This window comes from Paecilomyces variotii, assembly GCF_004022145.1.
Source record: "Paecilomyces variotii strain CBS 101075 chromosome Unknown C8Q69scaffold_7, whole genome shotgun sequence".
In the NCBI taxonomy this organism is placed as follows: domain Eukaryota; kingdom Fungi; phylum Ascomycota; class Eurotiomycetes; order Eurotiales; family Thermoascaceae; genus Paecilomyces; species Paecilomyces variotii.
The window spans coordinates 666298-681847 of NW_021167146.1; the positions used below are offsets into that span (position 1 = coordinate 666298).

Sequence of the window (15550 nt, forward strand, 5' to 3'; positions counted from 1 at the left end):
CATCGGTAGTCTCGCCTTCTGGAGACATCACATCACGACTTCTTTTCTCACGAGGACCGGATCCGACACTCGACGCAGTCCTCCGGGGAATTTCGACCTACGCGACTGATTATCTTCTATACGATCTATCTTATACGACTTGCGTGATGCGTTTCTTTTTGACAGTCCCTTGTTCTGCGAATTATGTCTGAGTACACTTGCTTTTTCATGACGAATGTTGCGGAAACGGAATCCTTGACGGCTATGATGCTTCCCCCAAAAGACACGGTGGCAATCTCTTGCTTTTTTTTCTTATTGTTTCATCATGACCTGTATCTGTCACTCACTCACCATTTCCTATCTTGGTTATTTTTTTTCTTTCTCGTGTATGTTCTGGACGGAGACGGCAGAAGGCTTGCTTCCTCCGGTGCTGGGTTGAGAGAAAAAGGGGGGTGTCGAATCGAATGACTTGATGACCTTGAACTTTGTCACTCTCTATCCTTGTTTTCCTTTTACTTATTTTTCCTATGTACTTTCTATGTACCTATAACCAACCAAAGCTGACTCTGGATATGTCCGACATGAGGTCGTATGACTGACAGGCTCTTGTGATGAATACTATCAACGTTCTAAATATTTAGTTATCCTCCCCTATATAAAGCAGAGTATCTATCGTATTATATATACGACGTAAGTAATGTAGATGAAGTAAAATGGAGTATAGTCTCTCTACAGCCCTTTCTTCTAAAGTACACTTAAAAAATAGATTTATCAGCTCAAGAAAAACACAATATGATACAATAATAATAATATGATATGACGTCCTAGTAGTACCTATATCTTGACCAACTATATACCATACCATTCTAGGAAATTCGCACCATACATCCGAATGTCCGAGGTCGCAACTCTCTCCCCCTACTTACCCCACCCTACCTGCTTCGCGGATACAGAAGACGGACGAGTCGGATGGAATGGATGTGGTGGAGAATGCATCTGCGTGTTATTGGGAGGGGCTGGGGGGTGTATGTATGTACAATAGTGGGGAACGCACGTTGCTTTGTTGGTTGCGTTGCTCGAGAATGTTCTTGGGGGTTCGTCCACGGCTGTTGCGTTTCGTCTGCATGAGGTGGGTGTTGGATGGATCTTCAAAGTGTACTATCGAATTATATTATTATGTACCATGATATACTATTATTTTTATACTTCCTGGAACAGATTTGAAAGATAGTTATCATATCTATAAAGAAATAGCTTGACTAAATCGATCGACAGAACTACTAGTAGATTACACTGCTCAAAATCAAAGACGTCAAGCCGATGAATATACCGACGCTATTAATGAAAGCTGATGGGCGGCCAATGTTGGGATCGACCCGTTTAAGCGCCGAAGCGCTTCTCAGCCGCCTTCCAGTTGATGACCTCCCAGATGGCCTTGAAGTACTCGGCCTTGCGGTTCTGGTACTGAAGGCTGTAGGAGAACCATTGTTAGCAATTGCTTGCTTCATGCGATGCAAATCGGGGTAAACTTACTAGTAGGCGTGCTCCCAGGCGTCAACACCGAGCAGAGGAGCGAACTGGCCGACAACAGGGTCCTGGTTCTGTAGGGAACAGTTAGCATCCAAGTTCCACCGCAGCGAAAAAAAAAAGGTGGGTGCACATACAGCGTAGGTCTTGATGCCAATCTGGCCAGTGGTCTTGTCCTTGACAAGCCAGGCCCAGCCGCTTCCCTGGATACCAGCCAGAGCGGCGTTGAACTTCTCCTTGAAGGAGTCGAGGCTGCCGTAGGTCTCGTTGATGGCCTTGCTCAGGTTGCCCGAAGGAGGCTCACCACCGCCGGCGCTCTTGGGGGCCAGGTTCTCCCAGAAGAGGCTGTGGTTGAGGTGGCCACCACCGTTGAAGTTGATCAGGGGCTTCAGGGCGATCTGAGCAGCAACGTCACCCTGGTGCTGGGCCTCCTGGAGCTTCTCGACGGCGGTGTTGTAGCCGTTGACATAGTTGTTGTGGTGCGCCTTGTGGTGCAGCTCCATGATCTTACCGGAGATGGCAGGCTCCAGAGCACCGTAGTCATCTGAATCCTGGTCAGCATGTCCTTGTGTACAGCAGTACAGGGCGATCGAGGCTCAATGGGGACCGGGTCCAGATTCGAGGATCCCGCATTAATAAACTGCCGTCCCGGATTGGAGAGTACCGGATTGCAACGGCAGGACAGCCCAAGCTGATATACGGGATGGATGGACGTAAATAACGGACACAGGGCAACATACAGCTCAGATCAGGGAGGGTAGCCTTGGTGCGGACGAAGCTGGTGCCCGCGAGACCAGCAGTGCGAGCAGCCGAAGCTCCGGCGCGCAGAGCAGTGCGGGCAGTAGAGGGACGGAAGAGAGAGGCAGCCATGGTGGATGGAATGATGGGAGTCTGTTCGGGAGAGTTGTATCGCTGTTGTAGATAGATGGGCGAATGGATACAAGTCCAATTGAGAGAAAAGAAGAGGGAGAGGAGAATCGGACGGCGGATCGAAGGGAGCAGAAGAAGCAGAGAAGAAGAAGCAGTGAGATAACTCAACTTACATAACTAAACAAACGTCATCGGCCTCGGCCCCTCGGGAGTAGAGTTTTTCCGGGCGAAGCTCTAGTTTATCATTATTATTGTATCTCGAGCCAAAGCTCATCTCCATCCCCCCTACCACGCCACGATTATTGTCGGCGGCTTAACAACTGCTGCGCAGCACCAGATGGCTGTCGATCGCATCCGCTGAAAAGCACCCGGCAGTCTCTGCTTTCGCACATCATGGACGCTGACATGGATTCACCACCCGGTTCGCCTTTCGCCGGCCAGAAGCGCAAGATCGCAGACATGAGCTCCTCCGATGAAGAGGATGCCAGGCCCACCATGGGCTTTCGCGGGTTTCAGCAGGCGTCCTCGCTCTCCGAATCCCCTCCAACATCGGGCCTGGGTGGTCTAGGTAGCGGTCGTCGCAGTCCTTGGACCTCGACCATGAACTCAGGCGCAGGGACCCCGCGGGGTGGAAATCCAAAAGGTGGTGCAAAGGGTGGCTCCATGATGGGGGCCAACTCTTTCGCCGCGCGAATGATGGCGAAGATGGGTTATGTGGAGGGACAAGGTCTTGGTGCAGGTGGCCAGGGTATCGTTAAGCCAGTCGAGGCTCAAGCACGACCGCAAGGTGTTGGTTTGGGTGCAGTTAAGGAAAAGTCGAAGCAGGCGCGGGAGGAGGAAAAGCGTGCAGCGGCATTGAGAGGAGAGACAGTCGAAGACAGCTCGGATGAAGAGCGCGCACGGCGTCGAAGACGAAAAGAGGAGCGCAAACAGGAAGCCCGTAGCGGTGCCGCCACGCCTGTCGGCCCAGCAAAACCCCGGTTCAGGACTGCGCGAGAAATCGAAGCTGATACAGCCGGTCTGGAGGTTCCGAACGTTCTCAAGTCGCTGATCGATGCAACGGGCAAGGAACAAAAGGTGTTGACGTCCACCGCCGGTCTGATGACCCCATTGGAGTTCGTCAATCCGGGTGAAGGAGAGGCAATCAAGATTGCGCGCCGCGCGCGACACGATCTGGAAGCCTTTGCTGATGAATGGAAAGGGTTGACCGAAAGGAAAAAGTACATCGAGATGGAGGAGACGCAAGTGGTGGAAGAAATGGACGCCCAGCAGGTTAAGATGGACCAGCTCACGGAACTGGTCTCGGCCGTTGCAGCGTTGGAGATTTTCAACATGGAAGATGACCTGGCTGCGCGAATAGAGGATCTGACTTCCAAGCTGGAGCGTCTACAGACAGAGTTCCGCGACGTTATTGATGACTACAGGCTTTCGGAAGCTGCCGTTGCGGCAATCCATCCTCTCTTTCGACAGGCTATGGACGGATGGGAACCCCTGAAAGATCCTACATACCTCGTATCGAGCCTACGCCGACTAAACCATATCTTATCCCGGCGGCCCGCCAATGGAGAGGTCAAACGATCATCTACGTCGCCTTATGAAACGATGATCTATACCCTTTGGCTGCCGCGAGTGCGGTCTGCCCTGCTGAACGATTGGGATGTACATGATCCCGCGCCTGCCACGACATTAGTTGTATCATGGAAAGAACTTCTCCCAGCTTTCGTCTATGCCAACGTCATGGACCAGCTGGTTGTCCCCAAACTGAGCGCAGCCATCAAGGAATGGAAACCCAGGAGCAGCAAGCGGCATCCCTCATCATCGCAGAACTCCCGTTTCCCCTGGTGGCTGTTCACATGGCTGCAATACCTGGATGAACGCCATACCGACCCCAAGCAAGCAACCGGTCTACTCTCAGACGCCAAGAGAAAGTTCCGCGTCGTCCTGGACAGCTGGGACCTGCGCAAGGGCCTAGTCAGCGGCATCGAACTCTGGCGCGATGCCCTGGGTTCCGAGTTCGACGTTGCGCTACGCAACCATCTTCTCCCGCGTCTCGCCCGCCATCTGCGGGACGAATTCGAAGTCAACCCTCAAGACCAAGACCTCACTGCCCTCGAAGACGTCTTGAAGTGGAAAGACTACTTCAAACCAAACGTCTCGGCCCTCCTCCTCGCCGCGGAATTCTTCCCCAAGTGGCACAACATCCTTCATATCTGGCTCACCAACGAACCAAACTACGAAGAAGTCGGCGAATGGTTCTCCTGGTGGCGCTCCCAGATCCCCGAAGAGATCAACGAGATGGCCGCCGTCGACGACGAATGGAAGAAGGGTCTCCAAACCATGGACCTGGCCTCTCGTCTCGGCGACCGCGCCGCAGCGGAACTCCCACCCCCCGAACCCGCCGAGAAAACCCTCCCACGCCCCCTCGAAGCGGAACCCCCCGCCAAGCCGAAACCAAAGCCCAAACCCGTCGAAGAAGTCGGCTTCAAAGACATTCTCGAAACCTGGTGCGCCGAACAGGGCCTCATCATGCTCCCCCTACGCGAAGCACACCCACAGAACGGCCAACCGCTCTTCCGCATCACTGCCAGCGCCACCGGCAAAGGAGGCGTGGTCGTCTTCCTTCAAGGCGATGTTGTATGGGCACAGAATCGCAAGGCGAAAGATATCTGGGAACCGATGGGTTTGGAGGATCGATTGGTCGAGCGGGCAGAAGGGAAATAAATAAACCTTTCTCTTCTCTCATTAGCAGACTTCTTTTTTCTTTGTTTCTTTTTCTTTCTTTGGCGTATTGGGAAAAATATCCCAAGGGAACACCAGATTTAGGTTATACAGACTATATTCAAATCGTACTAGGGCTTTGTTAACGTACGTGTATATGTATGTAGGATGGGATAGGATATACCATTATGAAGTCTTTACTTACTTTCCTTATGCATAGATATATATTGGATGGAAGGACAAACCCAGATTCTCGGACAATTAGTAGTATACCCAACAGATATTTTCCACTATGTATGTATCACTCTAACTTTTACGGTTCCGACAAGGAAAATGCTCAAGACAAGATTTAAGTCCACCACACCCAATGGATGAAGTTACTGACCTAGTGAAGTTTAACCTGACAAGTATTAACGAGAAGAAAACGACATAAACTGGCTAAATACTACTCAGTCGGGAAAGAAAAGATATCAACAACAATAATAAACCGCGGGAAGAAGGACAAAAAGAAACATAACTGATCCAAAAACTATGACATGACGGATCTGTATCAATTATGCGATTCAAACTGATTTTCCTCCTCCCACTTCATGAAAAATTCGTCGCATCCCAAAGCCTGCGCTTTCTCTTATACGTTCACCAAATAGTGCATGCATCAGCAGGTGCTGAAATAATCATGTCATAACATCATCACAGAAGAAGGGGTTGAAGAGCCAACAGAGGTCCGTCCTTTAGCCCTTTGCATTATACTTCTCATTGAAAGCATTGACAGCTGGAAAGTCTCGTTAGCTTCGACGTTTCCGGTTAATTAAGATTTAGCAGCGGCCACTTACCAATTGCAATTTGTCTATATAGCCAGTTCCGTGCACTCTCGTCTTGCACAGGAATGAAGGGCCCATTGGCGCCTCCTTTGAGTGTAATGTTCATACCAGTCCGCTCCTTCGAGATGGTTTGGATATCGGTGAGCTTGATCTCCCATTCGGTGCGGAGCTTTTTGGACCGCACGAGCATGATCCGGTTGTATGTCAAAATGACTATCATGTCGCGTCCTGGAAGCTCAAGATGCGCGATGTACTCCTCATTGAAGTATTTGCCGTCATCGGTAGTCTTGAGCCAGAACTGACCAAGGGCCTCCCGCTGACTGTATGGTCGTGCGATGCCATCGGAAGCGATGAAACGCGTAAGCCGAACTCGGTCTAGACCTTCCTGATCAAACACCGTAGTAGTGTTTCGGACACCTTCAGCAAGACTCGAAGCAAGATCGAATGCACCAATGGCCGGCTTGGTTGCCAACCCTAAGAAGCCTTTTCCGACACCCTTGACGAACCCTTGGAAGCCCTCTTTCTCTGCACCTTCGAGTGGGTGACGTGCTAAGCCTCCAATACCACTGGCCAAGCTTGTAGCGAATGCGTTTCCTCCGGCAGTGATTCCGTACAATGCATGCTTCGGCCGATTCCTCGACTTGGACATTCGTCTCTGGTCTTGGAATTCTTTGTCTAGTGTGGCTGCTGCAAGACCCTTCGACATGCTACCAGTGAACTTGGCCATACTGTCGGAAAACCCGAACACTGATTTCTTGACAAAGCTGGAAGCACCTTTAGCGATGCCGATTCCCAATTCCTGAGGCCTGTCTGTCATAACCAGTCCTTGGTACGGCTCGTAGAAGATATCTGCGACACCAGAGCTGACAGTGTTGAATAGACCAACTGGATTCCCAAGGAAATCAGCGGATCCGAGGACAACGTGGATCTGGCGGAGGAACTCTTGGGTATAATGTCTCTGGATATTACTGACGAGCATTGAGATCGAGACTCTCGCGTTCTCCAGCATCAGGGCATTGAGTCGGATAGGGGCGTCATTCACATTGCCGATAGACATCGTCATGACGTTGACAAAAAACATCAATGGGTTCGAAGGTTGCATTGTATCCTCGACATTAACACGCTCTGTGCGCATGAAGGAGATATCCAGCTGCATGGGTTGCAGATGGAGAAGCTCAAAGTACACATCTTGACCCATCTCCTCTTGCTTTGGCTCGGGAATGGAAAGATCCTCGTCACATAGCTTTCCATCCTGTTCTTCAGCCCAGGAGGCCCCGGGAACCTTGAGAAAGTCGAGCATAGCAAATACGAAGTCTTCGTCAAGTTCAAGAGTGATCTGCTGCAGAAGCACCGTCGCATATTTGATGTACAACACTCCGTACGAGTCGTCCTTCACTCGGGTGACCATGGCATGGAAGATCGGGTGAGCTTCCATCTCCTTTCCAGTCTTAGGAACCACACTAGGATACAGGAGGATAGGGAAGACACCTCCATAGAGCTGGTTGTCGATCTGTATCCACTTGATCGCTGCGTTGAGCGTTTGGTAGAGTCGTGATTCTCGAAGCTTAAGCTCGATATCGCGGAACGTAAGGTACAGCAACTCCTTCATGTTCTTGTTGATGAGTGATATACCAATACCTCCAAGGCGAAGTTGAGCCTTGAAGTTGACATCGGAGCTCAGCTCTTTGACTTCGAAACCAGTGGAAACACTTGCTTGAGACGCCTGTGCACTCTGCTGCCTATACATGCTCTTTGATGGCTTGAAGTTGGAAAGGACGAGCGTCTGAGTTGGACCGTCTGCCACAATATTGATATCGATGATCTTCTGCGGTCCATTTGGACCTGAAGGTATCCTCATTGGAATGAGATTTCCGATCTCAGCAAGTTTGACGTGCCTCTCTTTGCCGTTGCACGTCAGCACCAGAGATTTATTCTTAGCAGCCGGATAATCCCAGGCATAGGGCATGATGCTTCGAGGTGGCAGGCGGTAACGGATTGGCCGCCAGCCGCTGCCGTTGTCTTCCTCATCCTCGTCAACATTGGGGTTGGCCTGGTAGAAGATGAACTCTGTATCACTTTCGTTGCGCATCGAATAGGGCCAGTGCTTGGTTTCGAAGCTGAAGTGGAGGAACAGTGTAGCCGCCTCCATGATGATCTCTGCTTTGATAAGCCGCTGGCGCTGGTTGGCTTTAGCAAGCTTCACATGTATCGTTCCCACATCGGCGATATTGAAAGGAGATGACCACTGATTGTTCACTCCCGGGAAGCACAAGCACAACTGCTTCTCGGGGACTTGACGCAAGAAATGAAGAGGAATAAGCTCGCCACTCTTGATCGCTAAGACGTTGGACGATCCAGGTTCGCGAACAAGCAGATCCTCACTGAGTTTGTTCTTAAGAATGAAACGAGGGGCGATGGTAACAACTTTCGTCAGTTTGTATTTGCCTTCGCCCTCAGTGACCGAAACTCCAGCATGGAACTCGGATCTGCCTGCTCCCGCTGGCAGGACAACTTCAAAGGTACTACCAATGGCATCGAAACTCTGCGGCTTGCTCCATGCAGAATCACCGATCTTCAGGATTGACCGGTTCTTAGGGTCATCCGTGGGATAGGAATACATGTAGGGAAGAGAACGACCGCCACTCCTGGCATCTGTTCTCAGACCCTGACCAGCCGCTGACCTTGCAGACTGGAGGAAGCCTTTAGACTGAATATCCATGCTTAGTCCTGTCCTGTTTAGGATGAGGTAAGGACTATATATGGAAACCTTGAAGGCACCGCCGCTGTCTGGCACGTTGAAATAGTGCAATTTCAGTCTCAGCTGGATACCTCTCTCATCCTTTAGTGACAGTACATGCTCCCTCCTGAACTCTTGCGCGTTGCCGTTGATTATGGCAAAGTCACTCTGTTTGAAGACTGTATCCTGTAGGTCGATGCTGAGCAGCAGCAGGTGTGATAGTTCGACGACATGAACAGGACTAACACCACCCTTGCGAAGGAAGTTGGTCCAGTCTTTCCTCGTGTTTTTGTCATAGATCCTGTATTTGAAGTCGTAAGGCAACAGATTCTGAATCTCAACGGGAGCAGAGATTCGGATTCTCATGTGAGGATAGATGCTGGTAAGCGGCTCATTTTTGTCGTAAGAGGCATTCATCTGGAAGTAGAATGGTGGAGATTGCTGTCCATTGTCGCTCAGGCAGGTCAGAGTCCGTGTCGGACGCCGCAAAAGCTCTTTCCAGTACAACTGATCAGTTGACCAGTCATAGCCAAAACCTTGATCAGGGCGGACAACGACTGAGTGCATATAAGCTGCTCCCACGGGCGCAGGTCGAGAATCACCCGGTAGGATCTTCTCAATCTTCAGAAGATGACCTTCTTCAGGGCTGTACACTCCCATCTCAACCGGTATCTGTGTATTGTTCTCAACCAGGAGTGGCGAGCGGAAGGTGATGTATTTAACGTTATCAGTCCCTAGTTTGACCTCTACCAGCAATTTGTGCAAGACCCTATCTTTCTTTGGTTTGAGGTTATAGAGTGTTTCGCCTTCCCTGATGACCGGAATACGAGTGACACTGTCGAAGCCACTTCCTTCGAGCTTGATGGCGACCAGGCCAGCGTTTCCTTCAGGCGTGAGATTTTCACGCATTGCAGTCGCATCCTCGAATCTCCAAGGGTATTCTTCTCCATCAGTAAGTTTAGCAGCTGGTCCGCCTTCGTCGTTACCGACGTCAGCCCAGACTCGAAGGTCGAACCCGGTGTAGTTGCGGATTCTGTAAGGTGCGTCGGCACCTCTGGGCTTCGAAAGGACATCCTCGTCGGTCGACAGGAATTGGAATGACTTCGATGCCAAAGCAATTGTGGCAGTGGTCACCGTAAGCTCCATAGTCTTGTGAGAGTATGCCTCTATGGACAAAACATCCGGGTGCAAATCTTTCGCCATGTGGAATCCAAGCTGCCAGGGTTCGATTAATGGCTCCCAAGCCGACTTCGAGAAATTGTACACATTGACAAACGTGTCGAAGCTGGTATCGGCATTCATAGCGGTGGACCAGTCTCGAACGTCTACATTGAATTTCTTGACACTCCAATCAAGCAGCGGCAGCTCGTGTAAGTCGCCGATCAGGACAACTCTGATACCATCAAATTGAGCGGACAGTTCCTCTCTTTTTATGACACCTGTACGTTGAAGGGGCAATTTATGCTCGGCTGTATTGGCAGACTGGCTACCACTGCGTTTATTTTTCGTGGAAACGGCATCCGCAGACTGCTTACCCCCCTTGGTAGACTTTGCGCTACTCCCCTTGATCTCTTTCACCTTCTTCGGCTCACCATCATCAGTGGTTTGAGGAGCGCGGTTGGTCATCTCGGAAGCTTTATTGACGATTTGGATCGCAATAAGAATATCCCGGAGTGAAAGACGCAGCACGAGCGGCTCGACATGCACATCGATACTCGTCAAGCTCGAAGATCTTTCCTGAGAGCGACTGTCGAGGGACAGTTCGACCGTGAAGTCGTCGAGTATGCGCAATCTGCTAGTTTCGAACCGGTCCATCCGGCACAGGAACATGCCAACCTTGTTTACCTGCAGAGTAGAGACATTCTGCTGAGAGAAGAGGACCTGTTTCGTGCCAAGAACAATGGCCTCAGTGTTCGATATAGCAGGGTTCGCGATGAGGATCAGCTGAGCATCGACAATGTTCGCTCTGAAAGAAACAGTCATTTGACCGTTCTTAGTAGAACTATCGCCGTTTGAAGATGGAGGCGGCGATCGTTCTGTGCTTGTCCTAGCAACACTGGACGCAGCATCGGATTCCTCTGGCGACTCATCGATCTCTTCGACTTCTACTGCTTCCTCCCTTGCAAACGCTGCACTAGCGAACGACTGTAAAGCGAACAAGTAATCCAGCGCGAAGATGATCCGCGGGCTGTCAATAGTAAGCATAGCAACGAGATGCTTTTCGGGTCCGGGAGATATCGAGACGCTGGCCATAAATTGCTGTTGCACGTCATTGTTGATCAGTGACATGATTTTTCTGAACTTGTTGTTATCCTTAGTGCGGCTGTCACGGATCGAGAATGAGTGTATCAGCAGCTCAGACTCCAAGGAGCCATCCGTCAGCATCCGTAGTTTGACTCTGGTGTCGTTCAACGAGAACTTCGATAAGCTGGAATCCTCCAAACGGCCGATTGGCTGGTTTTCCTTCTCGACCAGAAGCTCCAAGCCAATACTATCCACGTTGAAAATCATATCTAGTCGTACCCATGTCTCTTGATCCTCACCGGTTTCTGGGCCCTGCTGCGACGGAGCGGCTTTCTCCATGGTCGCCTTAGACACAGCTGCCTTGACAGGCTCTGCGGTCGTGGAGGGAAGCGCTTCGATGGCTTCGAGCTCCTGCTGGTCGCTATCGGAAGAGAAAGCCCCGGGAATAGTCTTGGATAGCTCCAGCAGGAACTTGAACTGGGACGGTGAGATTCTCAGATTGATTGGCGACATAGTTCCTTCGACTTCGATATCTGGGCGTGGTTGGTTCGGCTGGTGTTCCAGATAGCAAATGCTGAAGTCGAGATTGACCTGCTGGATCATTTCCAGCTCTTCGCTTTCTCCTCCATCGTAATGGAAATCGGATGTAAGACGTATCTTGCGGATACCAGCAGATATCATATTGACTGCGGGACTATCTTTGGCCTCATCCAACGGCACAAACGAATTGCTCGCGTAGATTTCTCCTAAGTGAGCGGTAATGGTATCCCGAGGACGGTCATCCATCACGGCCCGCGGGAACACCACGATAGGTGTATTGACCACGATATCGAAGCGCATACGCGAAGCATTCTCCTGCAGCTGGTTCGCTTGATTTGCTGCAGCCTGACGGGCTGCGTTGAAGATAGCCTGCATCTTGCCGAACTTGACCAGGAAGTTAATGATCTTCCGATAAGGCTCCTCCAAAAAGTTGATCTTAACAGAGCCAGATCGCAAAAATACTTCAGAGTTATAGCCGGGGTAGTCTTCAGCATCTGGATCGAACGTCTGGTACTTGAAATCCGCGAAATCTTCTCCCTCTATCGTTAACAGTCTCCGAATGGAAGATTGCTCTGAAGCGCCCATGTTCACATCGTCAACCAAAGTCAGACTGCCGATCCGTGATTGGATTCTCATTGCAGGACCGGCTATGAAGATGCCTACGTCAGCAGTATTCAGACTCAGCGTAGCCAATCTGACGCCGTCGTTGTTGAGTATCAGCGCAATACTCTTCAGGTTAGCCTTGATACGCATCTTTCCAACCTGCTGAGACTGTTCTTTCTCTTCACGTGTATCCGCTAGAGAAGTCTCGTCGGGGCTCTCTTCGACCTGTTTCGGTTGTCCGGGACTCGTGAAGGTCAGGAGAACGAAATCCAGGAGAGTCAGTAACGTTTTCCTGGTGACAATGAGGTTGATTGTCGAGACCGATACGTCAAGATTCATAGCTATGCCATCAAACGTGGAGTCGAACTCGGGCGACTCAGGGTTGACTTTGAGGAACTTGAGATGGAACAGATCCTTGTCCGCGTCCGCATTGAATCCCTTGGAGGAGATGATCTGCTTGAACTCAGGGGGCTGGTTCTCTTCAATATAGTCATCCACGCTCAAAGACTTGAGTAATACTTCAGCCACCATATCATAAGATCGCATATAATAGTCCAATTGAAAACCTTCTGCGACCAGCTCAACCAGCAATTGATCAGCCTGTTCTTCTCTGGGATCAGCACGGAACAAGGAACCGCGGAGCTTCCCGACAGTGAATTTGAGTTCGAAGTTCCTTCGGTGCAGGTTGATAGGTTTATTGATCTGCTTATTATCCTGCTCATTCGTCGGCTCCTCGGCATCAGAGTCTTCATCTACAACAGGCAGCTCCCTTTCGTTGGAAGGTTGCAGAGAAGCTGATCGTGCTCGATCCGTCGAGACAACTGCCTCTTGCGCCTTCTTGCGGGGTGTTTGCACGGTCTCGCGCCTTGTTGTCTCGCCTTCTTCCTCGAATCGTGGAATGGCAATATCGATCAGTCTCATTAGATTCTTATACTTCTTATCAGATATCGAAGCATGTAACTCGGGAAGATGGCCAGAAACCCGCGTCCTTGTCAGCTCAGTTGCTTTTGGTATAATACAGAGCTCCAAGACAAAATCCATGTTTATACGATCCATGATGTGCAGATTCTTCGAGTCATCCTCCGTAGTCAGCTGGGCCTTGGTGGCCTCAATACCGGGACCGATGAGAACCTGAGTGGAGTCCAGTTTAAGCAAGAACTTGTCGTACATAAGTCCTTCGAGCTGCTTATAGTCCTCTTCATTGTACTGTTTCCTTTGCTTAGCCTGGATGTCTTTGATGGCTTGCCTGTCGACCAGTTCGCTAGTGACGCTCATGTGACCAGCATCAAGAATCAAGCAGAGCGAACTTTCCTTGGTTATACTCTCTGGAACGATGACTAACGGAGCTTGAATATCGAAATGAGCGTCGATTGTCTTGTGTTCTTCCAGAGCAAACTCTAAACTGGCGCGGGTTTGTTGTCGAATTTCCTCTACAGTAGCTCCCGCTGAGTCCAGCAGTGCTCCGATGGACTCCATATGTCTTTCCGGGGGTTTGAAGAACTTGACCACCTCGACCAGGAACCTCGGGTTATAGATTACTTCGATACTCTTCAGTTTGACCTGAACAGCCGAATCGGCATCGCTTTCCAGAGGGTTCTTTTCCAACCGAAGGTGGAACAAGCTGTTGTCTTCTTCGGTTTCTGAGTCGCTCTCTTCGGACGGTAGGCGCGGATCGTCAGGTTCGGATGATGGTTGCTCTTCCTGCTGCGGAAGAGAATCTTTGACCTTCACGATCTGCGGGAAGAGACTGCCTTCCGTAGTTCCATCGTAGACCCTCAACCCTCCTAGGTCCACGTCTAATAGATAGGAATCAGGACGCTGCAAGGCCCTCGCCTTCAATTTGTCGAACACGAGTTTCATGATCTCCTCAGCTCGGCCATGGGGATCTCGTTTTAGAGTGAAGCTACCGGCTCTGAGACTCCAGTTCAACTGTACCTTGACCCAGTCCTTGGGGACATCCACACTCTCTGCGAGTGCCTTTTTCTCGTCCCAGTCAATGGCGTTGTAGAGTTCCTGGCGCTGCTCCTCGGTCATGGTGGTAGTCTCGTCTTCCTCTTTCTTAGAACCCCATATCCACTCCGACCAGGACTGCTGCCTGGCAGGTTTCTTCACACCGACGTTTTCTTTTCGTAGCTGGTTTCTAGCCAAAGAGCGCCAGAATCGGAGATCTTCGTAGCTAAGCTTCCATTCCAACCTCTCTAACTCTTTAGCTTCATCGGGAGTCAATTGCTCTTCCCTTTTCCGTTTCTTGAAGAGGTTGATGTAGGCTATACGATCATCCCTGCGCTCTTTTATGTAGTCCCAGGTCCAACGTCTGTTTCGGTCGTGGATTTTGCTGAGTATAGCGTTTCCCGCGAATTTCAGCCAGGCGCGCGGATCTTCCTTGGGTCTAGCCTTCGGTTGGAGCTTCTTATATTCCTGGTGGCGGATGAAGTAATGGAACAAATCGACAAGCATGAGTGCGTCTCGATATTGATCGTCGTCGAGGACGAAGCCCAGCTCATCGAACAGCAGGCGCGCTTTGATCTTCGGTCGATCCATCTTTCCAGTCTTGTCTAGCTCTAGACCGGCGCGACCGCTGACCGGACGGAGCATATATTGGCCTTTGTCGCCACCGTCCACGGTAGCCTTAAGCTTCTCTATAAGTTCTTCATGGGTGAGACCTTGCGCTTCCGCACCGATGTCCGAGCCACGTCCCGTCCCAAAGAGCTCTGCATCTGTGTTCCAGTAGACCGCAAGAGCGCCGAGAACGGCCAGCTTATGCGTCGTACCCGATGTTGACTGGATAAAAGTCGGGACCCAATTGCCATCGGTGCTGACGGCGCTGAGCTCCTTCAGGGTGACACCGGCCGCAAAGGGGTGACCGGGCGAGGCAATCGAGTCTTCATATCGGAAGTGTACGTTCTTAATCGAGACTTGCAGGTTGTCAACGACAGCGGTGATGAGACTCTGTGTGAAGCTTTGGTTTCTTTGTTGCTCCTCCTGACTCATGCCGTCCGTATTCCGTTCCTTCAGCAACTCTGCGCTCTCGAGCTTTTCTATCTTGATCGCATGTGCTCTGCGTTCTTCCTCCTCAGGATCGTAGTCCGCATCCTCCTTCGGCGCGGCCAGGAGGAAAACATCCTCGATGTGGACTTTGACCGGCTTCCCCCGTAGATTCGACCATGGTATGGACAACGTCAGCTGGCCCAGGTGACCCTCCACGACGTTCAGAGGCAGATGTAGCTGATCCAGTGCCTCTCGTCGCAGCTCCAAGTTGCTCAGCTTCACGTCACCAGACCAAATGCCGATATTGAGTTGCTTGGCATCGAAGTTCTTCACATACATGCCCAGGAAGCGGTTCAGCAGGTTGGCAACCACTCCTTCCAACATGGTTGCGGTTGGAGGCCGTGACCCGGGCCGGGGAGGAACGTCTTTGAGAAATCAACTCTCGTGATTAATTCTTTTTGCCTATATGACCAGGTATGGGCGATAACGTCTGTCTATCTAGCCTACATCGACCCATTCGGTC

The 15550-nt window shown here is 50.8% G+C and overlaps 3 protein-coding genes across 3 annotated transcripts; 1 reads left to right on the plus strand and 2 right to left on the minus strand.

Moving 5' to 3' along the window:
* Positions 1 to 1131: 1131 nt before the first annotated feature.
* On the minus strand, positions 1132 to 2515 carry C8Q69DRAFT_470460 (Mn superoxide dismutase SodB). The gene is made up of 4 exons (XM_028630834.1): positions 2247 to 2515; positions 1644 to 2050; positions 1513 to 1580; positions 1132 to 1450 (listed from the first exon to the last, which is right to left on the minus strand). The coding sequence occupies exons 1-4, from the start codon at positions 2374 to 2376 to the stop codon at positions 1360 to 1362; spliced, it is 696 nt and encodes a 231-aa protein (XP_028484160.1). The 5' UTR covers positions 2377 to 2515; the 3' UTR covers positions 1132 to 1359.
* Positions 2516 to 2647: 132 nt separating this feature from the next.
* On the plus strand, positions 2648 to 5097 carry C8Q69DRAFT_528611 (putative G-patch domain protein; the record flags this gene model as incomplete). Its single annotated transcript, XM_028633676.1, has 1 exon — positions 2648 to 5097. The coding sequence occupies exon 1, from the start codon at positions 2770 to 2772 to the stop codon at positions 5095 to 5097; it is 2328 nt and encodes a 775-aa protein (XP_028484161.1). The 5' UTR covers positions 2648 to 2769.
* A 435-nt stretch (positions 5098 to 5532) lies between these two features.
* C8Q69DRAFT_470463 (vacuolar protein sorting-associated protein vps13) lies at positions 5533 to 15532 on the minus strand. Its single transcript, XM_028630835.1, has 2 exons — positions 5928 to 15532; positions 5533 to 5866 (listed from the first exon to the last, which is right to left on the minus strand). The coding sequence occupies exons 1-2, from the start codon at positions 15409 to 15411 to the stop codon at positions 5826 to 5828; spliced, it is 9525 nt and encodes a 3174-aa protein (XP_028484162.1). The 5' UTR covers positions 15412 to 15532; the 3' UTR covers positions 5533 to 5825.
* Between the last annotated feature and the right edge of the window lie 18 nt (positions 15533 to 15550).